Raw genomic sequence first — 17,245 nt, 5'->3', positions numbered from 1 at the left:
GTTTATTAATATTTTCATCGTTTCAAAACATCACAAGACTGCGATACAATGAAAAGATAGGAATGTGAGCTTTTCGATGATAATTCTCGGATTATCCCTGATTGGTGGATAATCCGCGATTTTTCAACGAAAAACTCACATAACTCCGCTTCTAATGGTCGGAATTGACTCAAATTTGTTTTGCAACGTCTTTGAAGACAGCTCAACAATTTCATGCGGTTGGCAAAAAAATTTGAAAAATTTTTATTTTTAATTTTCCATAATAAATTAAAAATTTTAATTGGATCTGCGGAGTCCTATACTTGTTAGAATTGAATCAAATTTGGTGTGCAGCGTTTTTTAGGGTAACCTGACAATTAAATCAGTGAATGGCTGGAATCCGGGAAAAAAAGTTATTTTTGAACAGCCCTAATGCACAGTGCACACTGAATGAAACGTAATGCAGAGAATATAAGACGCAAGCGACAAAATGAGGTGGCATGGGGCGGAGGGCGAGGTCGATGTTAGGTCGTAGTCCGGTAATCCTGAAGACTGGCTAGTATTGACTAGCAGGCGCTTTATCGTCACCATACGCTAACTCCCACGACTATGACACGGCCAACAGCCCAACATACATCATTACCTGGTTACCTGGCGGCTGGACAGTGGACATCAACAATATTTGATCATTAATTCATCGTTTCCACTGGATAAATGAAACATCAAAAGATTTCAACACCATGAACAGACAAGCGAAATTATTCCATCGAGTCTATTAGCCTGGATTCGCAGTCTTTTCGATGATTATGTGAAGTAGGAACAACTTCTCATATTTGCATTATATCGCCATAGCCTTTATAAAAAGGCTATGTTATCGCAATACTGTGTTGTTTAGGAAGGATGAAATATACTATAAATAAACTGATGTCAGAATTCCCCTTGCATGCAGGGAATTTACTCTTCCAATCAGCTCTTTGGAGAAATACTGAAATGCGTCTTTCCAGGATTCCTTATACAGTATTCTAGTGAAAATCCCCGTATTTGAAGCCTGTCTTATTTTCTCTGCCTATACTTGCTTACAATCATTCTCGGGTCGTCGAAACTGAATCTTGACACCATAACTGTACTCACTTGTTGTTACAGTTACAGACGTCAATTCCATATGCATAATATGTAGGCCGAATTGACTAATTATAACAGTGTGATTTCCTAACTTAATAAAATCGCTAAACTCGATGATGCCAGACAAATATCAATATTTCAGACAGGGATTATATATCCTTAACTCTAGAACAGAGACGAAGTGGCACCGATTATGAAGCGATGTGCTTGGTTTGCAAATCGTTGGCTTAAATGCTATAACGCTTAGGTTGAACAAAACTTCCATTCGTGCAATGCATTTAAATTTTCCTTTGCGTATTACGTGTTTTTTTGTTGTTTGACTCATGACCGAAGCAATCAAGGAGACTTGATTCGGTATTAACCCCAAAGTTAGTGAACGTCAATGAAGTATAATTGCCAGGCATCGCGAGTCGCGACATGAAGCAAGGTGATCTTCTACCGGATAGAGCTATAATTTCTCCTGTAATTCGTGTTGAAAATATGATGCAATTGATACACAAACTTGGCAATTTCTAGATTCCTAATATCATATCTTTTGTGCGTAGAACACCATATCTGCTGTGCAGCAAATTGGTCGCACACCCAGACCGGTTTTCGCATTGATTTGATGAGAGCATATCCACATTCAAGTCGAAATTCAAGCAATTTCTGCTGAACAAATACTAGTCGCCCCTCACCATTTACCGGACCATGACCTGACATTTCGATCTCGCCTTCCGTCACTTGCCACCTGATTTTATCGCTTACCACTTTATATTACATGCATCTTCTTTTACTCTCATTCAGTGTGCTTGCCTCCTCTAAATATCGCCTAGGCCCAGGTGGGTCTCTGATCTTAAGATTACTCCTAGTCGTTTCGGCATCTTCCTATCATTCATTGTATTGCAGTCTTGTGATGTTTTGAAGTGATGAAATTTTATGAATAAACTTGAATTACATGCGTCCGAACCATTCTACGTTTCAGTACAGATCACAATTGAAGATACACCATTGTAGCGCGTACGCACGTAGGGCTCGTACATTGCGTAGTTCAAACTATCTGAATCATCATACCACTGATTCTTGCCTCAAATGTGTAACTTTATAACAACGTGGGCGGACTTTCGAGTTACTGGGCTAGGCAGAGAATATCTACCGACGCACACAACACCTAACAAAATCCCGGTTTCCTTGTTTATATCTTGTTAATAATATATATTTATAAAAGACAAAACATTGGTAACAACATGAGACACACGCATACCGACACATACATGATCAGGAATGATTGTACGAATGTACGTCAACATCAGAGAAACGGCTTGCTACTGGATATATCGAAAATAGAAATCCATTTACCATCAGAAACTGGTTTCTAAGAGCACAGGGCCGAATATTCCTGAAAACATCTCATGACAGATTGAATAAGGTGAACTTGGTACAGAGTAGATACGCAGCGTACAGATGTTTTCGCGGAAGAAAACGTGACTATTGCTGTTCTAGACATGACAACAATGAACTTCACTTGTGCATACTGCTATGAATCGGCGGCTGGAAGCATCTAACCTCCTGCACCGGCATCAGTCCGTTTTTCCCGGCGTTCAAATACTTGTCCAGTACCACGAAAATCTCGTTGTTCACAATTTGAAATTTCTTCACCCGCTCCACGAACCGTCGCAGCGGAACCTGCTTGATAACCTCGTCTTTTTTGTCGTACCTCTGCACTTTCATGATATGATACGAGAAATCCAGCACGTTAAACCTCTTCTGCTGGTTCAGCAAAGTCAAAATGGAGCAAGCGGCCCAGTGCAGGCCGTCGCCGAAAAGCTGTTCGGTCGTGAATTCATTTTCGCGGACCGGAATGCAATACACGAACTGTATCGCGCTCCAAAGCCGGTGGAATTCGTCACACTCGTCAATATGCATGACGCCGTTGGTAGGCGGTTTGCCTTGCCACACAGGATCAGTGAAGTAGGACTTGATACGGTTCAACACAACTTCGAACACCGACAGCCCACAGCATAGTCTTTCTTGTGCCAGCAAATCGCTTTCTCTCGCGATAGAAATCTGCTGCGGCGTGCCGAACCTTTCCACCACTTGAATCATATGCAGAGAACTGTATTTTTTTTCAAGCTTTTTCACTTTCTCTTCCAGTTTTTCATCATTTTTAACGTGCGGACGGGGAATCACGTTTTGGAAGGGGGCTGCGTGCAGCAAATCTCGAATTTCTTCCAAATTCAAACTTTGTTCGATCATCAGGCAGAACAAAATAGCGTTTCCGACTTCCCGAAAGTTTTGAAACACGAGCGTCTTCAATTCAGAGTATTCGATGATATCCTTCAACTGATGCTGATAATATTCCAACACACCGGGAGACCCGTAATCATATCGCGGCAGCTTCAAAATCGGGGGCATCACCCCCATCAAAGTAGTCACGTACTGCAGTATCGTGCCTTGCAGCAAGCTTTTCACGATCTTCAACAACTCCTCGATAACGACCGCGATACCTTGATACCCCAGCAGACTGCACATAGCGGAAAAATGAGGCTGACCCACAAAAGTGCTGTGCAAAAGAGCGATCTCCCTGTACGCCCCGTTCAACTGCTTGCTGCCGAAAAGATGATGATGCCCGGCGTTTGGAGGCTTGTCTCTTTGTAAATCCTGCGAAAAAGTCATTGGAGTCCGCACAAACCTGTTAGTTGATCCATTGTAGCAGTAGTTAGGCAAGAAATCATAATTCAACTCCCAAAACACGTGCAGAGTTATGCGTCCGTAAGGCGCCGACACGTTGTGATTTGCTTCTCTCAACATAGAATCAAAACTGTCCAATGTCAAATGCTCGCTCAGTAGCTTGTGAGTGTGTTTGTTAATGTCAAGCAACATCTTCAACTCCACAATACCCGTGATATCACCGCTTTCAAATTTACTGATAGAAAGATCGATGGACTTGTGAAGAGCTACCTGCACTCTCTGAGTGATAAGCCTGTTAAGATCGATAGACCTTCCGAGGAGCTGAACGTGCCTCTGTTTTAGTAGCGTTTCGTAGCGATTTGTCACCGGGTAGTTGATAGGAAAAGGGCAATTTTTTCGGAAACTACAATCCAACATTTGAGAGGCAGCCAGTTGTTTGAAGTAAGTGTAAATTTGTTCGGAAAGCTTGTACACAAATTGATCGAAACATAAATTGACCTCTGCTTCCACCTCATCGTATAGGAATCTTTTGCGGAATTTAGTCAAAGCATAGTAGGCGCTGTCGTTATACAAATCCAACGAGTACAGGACGTACTCCATCATGGACGGCTCCTTCGTTTCTAAAATGTGATCCGTCAGAATCCACGGTAATGACATTTCGATCGGAAACTGTATCCGTTTGCCCATGGTGAGCTCGAGAAAGAATTCTCGGTACCACAGTTGCGATAAATCGCAACATTCCAACAAGGTTTCGTTAAGCTTCAGCAGCGAGCTAAAAAAGAACGATTCTTTGTGAAAACTCTCGATTGCTTCGATGGTTTGAGAATCCAAACCGCTACGTAACGCTTTTTTCGTTCCGCTTTTTTCAGCTACAAGACTCTCCAACATGGTACGTACCATGTACAGCTGAGTGCTCGAAGGCCCGACATTCCTACGAGGGACATCAATGTGAAAACCAGTTTTTGGATCCTTTTCACCTTTCAAGGCCGGGTCATTCGGAGGTTCAAACCCACGTATCCAATCGGCGCAAGTCTCACGCACGGAACTCACGATACTTCGTATGTGATTCTTTTTTTTCTTGATAGACAGACGCAAGCAGTCTCTCATTCTCACTTGAACAAACTCTTGGACTTGTGCGTAAATGTAGCTACGGATCGCGTCGGCGAATACGCTCTCCATACGACCCATTAGCACTTGTAAGCCTTTAATCATAGCGATCACTTCGACGAGGGCATATTTCTCTTGGCTCGAGTAATTGTAGCGTGTGGCACGCTCGTATTCTTCCGCCTCATCTTTACATTCTGGGTTATTGTATTTGTCTGTAGGATGGACAAGTTTCCATGAATACACTTCCATTACGTGAGAACTCCATTTTGACAACAACTGCAACCCACGTAGCGCGATCAAATACAGAACTTTGTTTTCTTCATCTGTACGTGGCTGGTCTCTCTGAACGGACGTCACAACTTCATTATTGCTGTACCTTGCCAATTCGCTGGTGTACTTCATATGATCTTCACGTATCGCGGTGAGCTGTTCGGCTAAGTTATATTGAGCGCTGGAGCTACCCGAGCTGACAGCTTGCGAAGCACACGACCATTTGGACTTGTTGTCTTCAAAATCGGACATGTTTTGGATGTAACTTGCGAGTGGAATTTGCATATCCCCGTACAGCGGGACAACTTGCAGCTGTTTGAAAAACTTGTCGATTTTTGAGAGTTGAAGCTTTTTCTTTTCTTGCAATTTATATACATTGGTGTCTTTATGGATATCTTTATTGTCAAGGAGGCATAAACCGAACCCCATTACCTTCAGCAACATGTGTTTTTCGCTTGGTAGCACATACCGCTTGTTTTCGTAGTAATTAACACTGATGTTGATAATATCGCACAAGAGATCTTCGGAATTGGGAATTCCAGACAACGCCATTTTCAAGGTGCCGGTTATTTTGTCATGATTTGCGAGGAACATCGATAAATTTTGCGATTCTTGGATTGATTGCGGGTCGGACATCTTCTTCAAGAATTGAGCAGCCCGTCGGTACGACGAGTAATCATTTTTGACGCTACTTTTCATGTTTTTCAAGGCGTCAAGCACAGCGAACATGTTTATAAATTTACCCAGCGTCAAAAGGTACGCTTCCGAAACGAAATCTTTTCTTCTCTCTTGATGACATAATCTCTTCACTTCCGCACAAAATCTGTCTACAGCTCTCTTTTGAAACAGCATAAAATCCATCAACTTCTTTACTTCCGGTTCCAGGACTTTGACCGTCTTTTCATAAATTTCCACGCGGTTAGCTTGTTCATTGCATTTTACTTGTGGAATCGCACGGGAGCAACTTCTCCAGGTATAAAGCATTACTGCATATATCTCACCTTCCTCGAGCATCGCATTCATATCTGAATGCACGGTCGCTTCTTCAATATACTTGGCTACGCCAGTGACAAATGCATTTCTGTCTTCGAAATTGGTGTCGAAATTTGCATGGTACAGTATCGTCGATGGCATCGGCTCGATGCATGGTTGTTGATCTGGCAGAGGTAAGTCTTCCAGTAAATCCACATTGGATAGGGCGTCCTCCAACGTCACGTTACTACTAGTCATATTTGCAGTACTAAGGTAAGGTTCAACCTGACGGCGTGGTAATATAAAAGAGGATTGCAGTCTCAAAATGATGAAAACCAATTTTCATCTCCAAGAGGATAATAATAATTTATTACAGATGTTATGCATCGCAGCTCTTATAGAATTAAAATCCTGGAATCGCCGCAAGTCACCTAATTATCACATCAAAATCATCTGCAATATTTCTCTACAAGGGCGCGGTGGCTAAACTTTTGCCTGCTCTCTGCTGCATAGTATTTATAAGCGGAAAATACATGGCTGACGTCTGACGACATGGACTGGGCAAAATCGAGTACCAGAGGTTGCGTGGTTCGATTCCGAATCCCATTCCTACATCACATTAAATATAAATTTCAACCATATTTATGCCATTGCAATTTATGGCTCTTTTTACTGTGCGTTGATCACGACTGCACAGATAATTAGTTTTGTACCACGGTAGATGATAGTACCAATGATATATATATACATAGGCGCCGACTTACGAGGTTACGAGGTGGCGCAGCCACCTCGTCACCATATTTACGAGGTGGCGGCCACCTCGTACGAAATGCTCAAACGCCCAAGTGATTTGTGACCAGTAATTAGTAATCAGGCGAATCGATGCGAACTCGTTGGAGACGTCTTCGCGTTCGATACGCGCGTGTGTCAGGCGACTAGCCACGGGGGTTTCGGGGTTCGAATCCCTCTGTCTGAAACGCGAAACCCCGTCATTTTGAAATGACCGTTCCAACTCACATATTCAGTTGCAATTCAATATTTGTGTTCTCAGTGTTCGGTACGGCCGATTTGCGAGAAGCAAGTTGTTAATTAGCGCGAAGAGTCTGTGATGATCTCCCGCTGTGATATTCGCGAAATTAGGTCATTCATACTCGTGCGCGCGACAATCGTCGCCGGCCTGATTTTATCGCATCTCGAACAAGCCTGGTTTCGCCGGCTTGAACATTCGCATATCTGCAATCCGCCCAGTTCACACTATATCATCGCTTGCCTGCGCAATCGCATCTGCATTGGCGGCTTCGGCCTGGTGTGCACGATATCATCACCAGACATGGGGTAATCGCGATTAGTAATCGTAATCGATTACGACGATTACAGCATTTTCAAGTAATCGTAATCGCAATCGATTACATTCGATTACATTCGAAAAAATTCCGAAGTAATCGTAATCGTAATCGACTACTTCGCATATCTAATCGATTTATTAGTGAAAGAACGATTACTTTTTATTTTTACAAGGAGTGTGACATAAACTGAACATTCGTGAGCAAGGAAGAGATATTATACCAGGTTCGCGATAGCACACACGTCTGAATTCCAAATGCTATTGCTCATTATTACGTCAGAAGTAGCCTATTAGCTTTGCTCGTCATTGCGTAAGAATTATCCACAGTAAATAGATATTCGATGTACGTAGCCTACATTATTAGTGTGATTGTAAGAACACCCGCCGTGCTGTTTATCAGGTTATCAACACGTTCCACACGCCACTCCCTCGCAGCAGGATAATTAATCTCCATTCTGCCTATAGTTTAAAATAGTAACTTATGTATTGATGTTTGGCTATGCTTAGTTAAACGCAGTTTGACCGTTGCTTCTTGGCGAGCAGTAGGCCTATGTAGGCTACTACGTACGTACACCGGACAAAGATTTGAAATTTTGCCAAATAAAACATTACGGTTTCCACAAGGAAGTAGTAAAAATCTACAGCTAATGATATATATCATAGCCGAGCCGTCTTTGCCGTATCACGTAACGGCAGCGTGCAGTACATTATCTGTATGGCGTTGAAGGCAGAATTTTATGCTCGCTTCATCGGGCCCCGGCTTCATCTTATTCTGATATGACTCTACTTGAAACGGGCGTCAATCGTTATTTCACAATTCTTTACTCAACATTGGGACCTGTCGCCATGGCCATGGGCTTCTATACCATGTTAGCGTGGGTTGTAGCTAGAATCTGGACCTAAACAGCAATTCGTCCCCCAGTCCAAACGTTGATATTTGGCCCCATTAGGGTGGTATTTTCAAGCTGAAGACTGATTTTCCTCAATATTATTAGTAATTGCAATATATTACTATAAATTTTTAATCATCTCCGAGCCCCGATGGTCAGATTTACCTGTAGAGCTGGGAGCACGTAATTCATAATTATAACGTCCGGTATCTTGTTATAATTACTTTAGTTTATGTTGTTTATTCGTGACCTCCGGTCTGTTAATAATCAAAAGATATTGAAGTGGCGCAAGAACTTTGGTGAGACGCACACACAAATTGTCATGTCTTTAAAACTCTGCGGGTGACCCGGGTGGCATTTGCATTATGAGCTCAGATTGGAAGGACCGGAATATTAGTCACATCCACCCAGCGTGGCTATTGACAACGGACACATACCCAAAGTTTCGACCAAGGTCTCTCTTTAGTAGCACGCACTTCGTGAAGTCGCTTGTTGGTGGAAACTATGTATATCTTTTGGTGTGTCGTGGCACGGTATTCACTGGCACCTAAATGCCTATTACTGTACATTAGGGTTGCATTTAAAACAAAAATAAATTTAAAACAGACATGTTTAAAACAAGGCCCTTGTTTAAAAATTGTTTTTTTTTAAAAAACCACGACGTCACGAATATAAAATTGTGACGTCCTAGTGGATTGAAATTGACAATTGAAAATATAGGGTAAATATAGCTCATTTGACGAAAGAACTGGACTATAACTGTTGAACAGACTATATTGAGGGTTCCAACCATCCCATATCGATGTACGTCGGCCAAATCGGGTGGTAATTGTCCGTAGGCTCATACAAAATGTTTTTTGGAAAGTGTTTACACAATTATGGCATAATGTTACAACTTTAAAAACACAATTTAGTTTTTTTTTAAGTCTTTGTTTTTAAAACACCGTTTAAAACATGTTTTAAACAAAGTGTTTTAACGGAGGAGACGTATGCATTTCAAAATCAAGCTATCCGCAGAGAGAATTTTCAAGTTAATTAAATCTCTCGCCAAGACTGTATATAATTTATGTTGGTTTACGAAATACTTTTGAGTCCCCTTCGATCTCGCTCCCCACTCTATTGGGAAATTTGGGGGCGGCGGTTACGGACCTGGCAAGAATGCAAATCGTTGGGTGCGATAAATCGACCTCTATAAAATGGGCAATGGGTACTTTATGACATAACAAGCAATTATCGTGTCTTTGTTTAAAGAAAGTTGTTATCTCATTAGGCCTTTTCAGCGCAATCCATATATTGTCTTCCGATATAACTTCTAAGATGCAAAATAAATGTAATCGTGAGTAATCGTGATTAGTTTTCCAATGTAATCGTAATCGTAATCGACTACTTCCTGATTTTGCTGTAATCGTAATCGTAATCGTAATCGCGTCATTCAGAAGTAATCGTAATCGCAATCGATTACATTCATGAAGTAATCACCCCATGTCTGAATTCATCACTGGCTTTCACGATAGCATCTCTTAATAAGCCTGGTGCGAAACATATCGTTGCAGGCCTAACTATCGCGTCTCGCGCCTAGCATGCGTTGGCTGCTATCTCGATTAGTGATTGTTTAATGTCATATTGATTAAAGAGCGACATCACGAAACTGAATAACATCGAATCGCTGCAAACAGACTTTAACGTGCGTAATTGATTTCCGCTAAAACTTAAACGTAACGATCAGAAGATGTGTATCATGGCTTGAGTTCTAAAAGACGACGAAGGCCTGAACCACCTGAAATCTGAGCCAACAGGTTCGGACATTTCGATTTGCGACAACTGTCGCCGAGGCTGCGTAATACGCGCGCGTATTTAATTGTTAACCAGACATCAGAGACTCGCTAATTGACAGCACTTCCGGACTCTTTGGCAAGCTTATCATACGCCTAAAATCGTCAACAAGAAGAAATTATATGATCGTCGTTTACACATGTACTTAACCCGAATTGAATTGATGCGATATTGGTAAATTTGGAAAAAAATCCAAATCATCCTAATTTTCCGACTGGCTACGTGTCTAGCGTGTGCTGAGAAGCACCATCATAGATCTCCTATCCCGAACAGGCGCCCAAATAGACGTTCTGCTTTTCTAATATCTAAATTATGTTCGCCCGTATTCGTTTACAAAACCATTATTAGCTTCATGATGGTCTTGCTAATCGCAACGCGAAATTGGAGGATGTGTACCTGCAAATTGGAATTCATTTCTGCGCATATTCATTTCTCTAACAAGGCTTTGCCAGTGACATTAATCGGGAAATGCAGCAATACAGCTTAAACACCAATAGAATGAGCAAACAATTGTCGCGACGAAAGCTACTCAATACGGTGTCAGACTCAAAACCCATTCTTGGCGATACTGATTAGAATATACACGCTTTCTTGTTTGCCAACATCTATACTTCTTGTTGTCTGCTTGATACATTCGTACTCTGAAATTGTCGCACAATGTCATTTTGAGTGCTATTTTCGTTATTAACGTTCAGTATGCCATGCCATTGTCAAATATTGATGCATCACGAGATCCTGGGTGGCACAAACTCTGAATTTATTTGATTCGTTTGAACAGGGAACCTTCTACATTCCGATAAACTTGATTGCTGGACGTACTCGTATGGAGACCAACAATATCGAATTTCAAACTATTGAGCATTTGATAGATAGTCGATTACTATTGATAAGATCGCGGCATGTGCCCGAAACTGGAATTAATTCTAGCCCAGGGGTGGCCAACTTGCGGCCGTAGAAGGAAATTTGTGCTGCCGTCAACACGTAATTCAATTACAGTAGTATGTGTTAGTGGCCGTTTAATATGGATATTTGGCGTCAACTTGATGTATTATGGTCGGGAATGCGGCCGTAGGCTGATCAAGTAATCGAAATGCGGCCGTGAATAGCAATAAGGTTGGCCACCCCTGTTCTAGCCCATAGCCGTTGCATAAAGTAGGAATAGGACGTTATATATTGTTCCTAGATGTATTTGCGGCATATATACACCGATGTACTCTAAAAATGCTTCGCGAACGTAAATCGGGAAATGCAGCAATGCCGTCAAAATCGCTGTTTTAATCTGCCGCGATGCGAATTGCGATCGAGCTACTCGACGCGAAGCCAGAAACCGTAAGAGACAATTGCTGATTGGCTGCGCGATTTCGCGTTTGTAATCATCTGCTTGACACCTCGTATTCGAGAGTTGCGTGTGTAACTTGCAAACTTGCCAGGCCAGTGCGTTGTGTATTTCGTTATTCACACGACGCGAGTCAATAACATTGATGCAACTTCAAATCCTCAGTGACGTAAATTCTGATTTTGGTTCGGTGCATTACTTTTGACGGAATGCATCGTACATCGTCGGACTAATGATCGTACCGTTTTAAGATTCGATTTAACAACTCGACTGCATGGTTTGATATTAATGAGTGCCGATATCAAAACGTCACACAAATGGTTTAACGCTGCACATACACCAGCGGGATGTAGTAAAGTGCGTTTTAGTGCGACGGTGACGTCATCGATATGGAACAATTATGACGTCACAAAACTTCGCCACCTCGTAAAAAAATAAAAGTCGGCGCCTATGTATATATATATATATCATTGATAGTACTAAAACATAATTATCAATGATAAGTTATTGTACTTTTCAGTCCTTCACTCGAATAACTAGAATTAATTCAGATTGCTGGCACAACGATATAATCATAATATTTGAAAGGGGAAGATTTTCCATTATAATATAGGGTTACCATACGTCCACTTTTAAGAGGATTTGTTTGACTTTTTTGAAATTGTCCTCGGAGGACTCCCTTTTGTCCTCTTTTTTAAGATTTTATTGTCCTCATTTTTGAAAATTTAGGTCATATTTATAGCAAAATGCGAGTGACATGCCGTGACGCTCCGGCTGGGCGAAAAGTTGACCTTTTTTTTAGTCAACCACCTAGCAATGTGGAGAGAAAAACGGTATTTAGGGATCTGGGCGGGAAAGTTGACTTTTTTTCGATCACAAAGTGGGAAAAATTCACCGATTTTTGAGAATTCTTCTCCGTTTTTGCATGTCTCAAATTTCTGAAAAGGTGTCCTCTTTTTAGATTTCCAAAATATGGTTAGCCTATTAGACACTTACGTGACCTTTGACACGAACCAATCAGGTTGCAGTAGGATGTAAACAAAGAACAAGGCCGGGCAAGCTTACTATGAGCTCTTATGGAAAAAGGTTGAAAAATTAGGGTTTTAAGCAAAATTACATTGAATTGGGGATGGCTGGCCTTAATGAATAGAAATAGCGTAGAGCTAGTATGTAGTTGCAGCTTTTAGTCTAGGATGAACATGAATGGTGGCAAGTACGCATCAGCGTGCTGTGTCCAAATGCATGGATTTTTGACAACTTTACGGATTAAGCGACGATTGTTGTATACTATACTATAGGATTGTGGTAATGCATATTTTGACGATTTCATAGGCTCCAGGTCTCGAGCGAAATTTTCAAGCATATCTCATGTTCAGAAATATATGCTATAAAATACAGCTGCTGCCACACATCACAATTATGGTGTATTGATTATGAAACTTGAAAGCTATGGAGATTCTATTGAATTTCTGGATTTGAGTGGAACAGCATCTTCTTCTAACACCGCGGAGAAAGCTCCGAAGTATTTCATGGAGCGCTACGTACACGACTTAGGGACAAAGATTGGCACTTTTGCACCAGACTAACTGGCAATAATTTTTGGTGTGAAGTATAGGGCTTGTATCAGGGTATATAAAGACACATATTTTTCGAATCAATACCATCCTCGAGTGGACAATTTTCAATTCAATTACAATATTTATAGGGTGGGGAACCAATATGGTACCGTAGCCTAAATCAAGCAAAATAGTTGGACCAACTAATTACCTAACAACGGAAACACGCTTATAGAGGCAGTTAATTATAGTTATCTGCGGTGTTTTATCGCTATTGCAAGGTATTTGAAAGTCAAAATGTCGATTTCCGGGAAATATTATGTGGCATTGATTTTGTAAGTTTCGACGGAAATCAAAACGAGATTTTATCGCCACATTTGAGTTGATATATAATCTATTTTATTCTTGAAGGTGGCGACGGAACATTCTTTGTTGGCTTGCTGTAGCTGAGATTATTAAAATACACAAAACAAGTTGAAAAATATGAGTTTTGAGCGTATATCTCATAGGGCTCGTGGTCGTGTGCCATTGGACCCACCGGGTGGGGACCGATGATATGTTCGAGTAACAAATTTTAAACGTTTATAAATATTTTTTGAAAAGGAGGATTCAATGTAAATGTCCGCGATAGGTAGAGCTTGTATCAAAGTGTTAAGATAGCAAAAGAGCTGCTATTCAGAAGATTTGAAGGCCAGAGATCATTTTGCAATTTTTGATCCATCGGTACCGCATCTCCCCTATGCTATTTCGCTCTTGATGTTATGTGATCGCAGGTCAAGCTCACAGCAAAGTCCCTAAACATTCACAAACGGAAAACTGGATCTTTCGAGCAATCTTTTGTAATTAAGCAAGTAAAATTTTTGAGATTGTCAACATGCATGCTCGTTATAGTGTTGATCTTTATGCTGCTAGCGCCATGCATATAATGACCCGATGTTGAAATGAGAAGAATATCAACAAAGATGTTATAATGACGTGGAGAATTTGAATATATGAACCTACAAAAGCACATTCGAATATAGCCTATACCCTGAAGTTCATGATTGACAGTCACATTTTCCCACATATGGACGCTACGCACTAATTGTTTCATAGCAATGCGTCGTGGAAAACATCATATCTTTATGGGATTTGTAGTGTTGACCGACCCAAATTAATGTATGAACCGTGGAGATTTCAATATCAAGTTCTAAAACTTTTTTATATGACTCTAACTGACTGTCAGTTTCAAGTTTCACTGCGATCGCATAGTAATTTGAGTGAAATATAGGACAGGAATATCTAGTTCTAGATATTCCTGTATAGGATATGGGTTTTTCTGGGTTTATTGAGTGTCCACATCTGGATTTTTACGATATATCCTAGTGGCATCCTTGCATTGTCTGTCTTGACTTGAGCCGCGGGAACGATCCGTCCGAACATTTATTACGTGGAATACGTATCGACTATCCCGTTTGAATTTGTTGAGTTGTTGTTTTGTTGTTGCAGTTCTTTCTTGTTTGCAGTTTTTCGTTGACATTATTCGTTATATACACATTATTGGTGAACAAAGCACCGCGTTGATTGTGTCGTCTCTAGAATTCCCCAGCCAGACATTTATGGGATCATCTCATAAGGTGTATTTAAATGTATGGCATTGTATATTAGACATTTTTCAAGTTAAGTTATAGCTGGACAGGAATTTGCAGACTCTCCGTATACCAAGATATACGAAGTAGATCTCGACCGATTATGATATCGTATAAGGCCGTCGGGGTACGCGACAATTAGCCTAGGAGCCGGCATTTTGGCGCCAGGGATTTCTAAGCAACAACGCATATATAAGGTTTCGGTTAACGTTCGATTCAGTGTAGATTAGTGGCGATAAATCCGCGAACTTTAGTGTGACACAGGGGCCTCTATGTTAGAAGTTACAAACCCGTACTTGCCAAGATATAGACCTTTAGTTGTTTATATGTCGTCAGCCATGGAAATATAACTGTAGGGGAATTAAGATTTATAATTGTCATCACTTGACCAGACCTGATCACACATTATACTGTCTTCAGATTGACCTAGCACAGTGCTTTTCAACCTGTGTGACTGTTCGCATTCGTGAGAATGAAAAAAATGCAGTTTTTACTTATCCAAGCGTCACTGTTTTGGCGGCCTGCAATTCCGCATACATATCAAGTAGGTATCTCGGCTCCATATGATTGTAGGCCAACGCGCCCCCTCCAAATTTCGGACATGTGCGACGTTCATGACGTCAATACATTGCGAATACGACATAGAGAGCGCACGTTTCTCGTATAACCTGCTAGAGTTGTAAGCCTGAGTCCAACGTAAGTTCACTTAAAACTGTTAGCAGTGAATCTGATCCCGTGTTAGTCCTTGATCTGACAGCTGGACGAGGACGATACATGGGACGACAATTGCCCCAGATAGATGTATTGATCCAGTACAATCGCGTTTGAGTCCCATAAGGGATGTAAGAAGAATGTGAGCGTATATATATTGCGTTATACGAAAAGGGACGTGGTCACGTGATGAACCGCCATTGGCTATATAGGGGCCGGACGAGTCGTGTCGTGTCTCACCTGCGGAAATGCAATATAAACAGCTCAAAATCTATCATCGGTATCGATCAAATGCTATTGCCGCACTGATTCCAAATATCCGAATATCAACAATGCCGGAGCACCACCAGAACACCCTCAAATCTATCAAGGAATATGACGACGAATCTGCCTCTCTCACTATTCAATATCACTCAGTATCAGTTTGAGAATATTTTGGGTGACTCCGGCCTAGAAGACTTCGGTCATATCGGGTCTCCCAGTCTGTACCGTGTAAATATAGTTTGGAAAATTGAAAAAAAAATGTATACTATTGGACGTGAATGTTTGTGGACATTGCCTTTACTATATTTCATGGTTGACGAATATAAGAATTCGCTCTCTCCCTCAAAACTGCAGCACAGTGAAACGCGCTATGGATACCGGAAACTAACAGTGTTGTATCACTCGTGTAGTTGCGGCGGTGAATTTGTAAAGCGGAGCAAGTACAATCCCTTACTGATGTATTTTCCCTTCATACCCGTCTTAAATAGTGATATGTAACAGTTATACATACATAGCCTGCATTTATGGCACCAGGCCAAAATATTACGATCTAGAATCTAGATTATCATTCCCTATCCAAGACTTGTAGCACGCCCCCTATCTACGCTTTCGTAAGACACCACTTGTGCGGATCAGCTGGCGAGGAGGAGCCAAATTCAATTTATTATTATTAGTTTCATACTTTCAATGTGGGGCACGATACACAAGACAAAGTGAGACACAATGAACAGATAGGACGATACTGAAACAAACAAGTCCGATGTAAAATTGTCTGATCTTGATTTATTCGGGTGTCTTCTAGTTAGATGTCCTTCCCTTGCTCCGTTTTATTCACTTTCCTTGCATTCGGCCATTACGGAGATATGTTTGAAAGACACTGTAAAATAGCAACGTATGGGGAAACCAAAATAAACCCAAGACACGCAATTTTGTAACCGACTCCAGAACGTGATACTGCCAAGAATCGAATTGATGTTTCATGCGTCGAATTCACCGCAAGGCAACTCCCCCATGTCCAGTTCGCAATACCATGACTCGTGCGAGAACGCAAATGTTATATATCCGGCACCATCGTATTTTTGTTTTGGTGCTGTATTGTTTTACAGGTGCATTGGATGCTCGAAACCAAAAGCCGGCAAGATAAACGCCGGATAGTGACGTATTGATTGAGAGAGAGATCATAAATAAGAGAAAATAAGTGTAAATGGTGAACACGGTTGTTTTACACGTGAAACACTATTAATTTTCACATATTCATGGGGAACACTAATCCGTGATGTTCATGGGGAACATTCCTCGATGTGTGGGGAATAACGAAGAAGTGCCCAAAGATTGAGGAGACAATCCACTCTTTGTGGAAGCAATATTCTAGTGAACAGCCAATGTTATCACAACTTGCGGAAAAGTGAGATATCACACTCAATGGAAATACACGTTCTCAGAAAATCCATTATTGATTCGTCTTGCACTTGTAAGACAGGGTAAGTAAGGAATAAGACATTTTTTCAGAGACTCCTGCAATAGATGTTGTAACCATGATTTATTTTCACATTAGGTTCTGA

The 17,245-nt window shown here is 41.1% G+C and overlaps 1 protein-coding gene and 1 long non-coding RNA gene across 2 annotated transcripts; both read right to left on the bottom strand.

Annotated features, from left to right (window-relative positions):
• Positions 1 to 2,266: 2,266 nt before the first annotated feature.
• Positions 2,267 to 6,493, bottom strand: LOC145446591 (cytoplasmic FMR1-interacting protein 1 homolog). The gene has a single exon (XM_080324939.1). It carries the CDS (start codon positions 6,376 to 6,378, stop codon positions 2,602 to 2,604), a length of 3,777 nt encoding a protein of 1,258 aa, XP_080181065.1. The 5' UTR covers positions 6,379 to 6,493; the 3' UTR covers positions 2,267 to 2,601.
• Positions 6,494 to 16,306: 9,813 nt separating this feature from the next.
• Positions 16,307 to 16,994, bottom strand: LOC145446830 (uncharacterized). Its single transcript, XR_013917364.1, has 2 exons — positions 16,624 to 16,994; positions 16,307 to 16,560 (listed from the first exon to the last, which is right to left on the bottom strand). It is a non-coding gene; the product is annotated as an uncharacterized LOC145446830 (long non-coding RNA).
• Between the last annotated feature and the right edge of the window lie 251 nt (positions 16,995 to 17,245).

This window comes from Botryllus schlosseri, chromosome 9 (genome assembly GCF_051294905.1).
Source record: "Botryllus schlosseri isolate E-star chromosome 9, Bs_hap1, whole genome shotgun sequence".
Taxonomy (NCBI): Eukaryota; Metazoa; Chordata; class Ascidiacea; order Stolidobranchia; family Styelidae; genus Botryllus; species Botryllus schlosseri.
The sequence above is the reverse complement of the archived record's forward strand: the minus strand, read 5'-3'. Positions and strand labels throughout refer to the sequence as shown.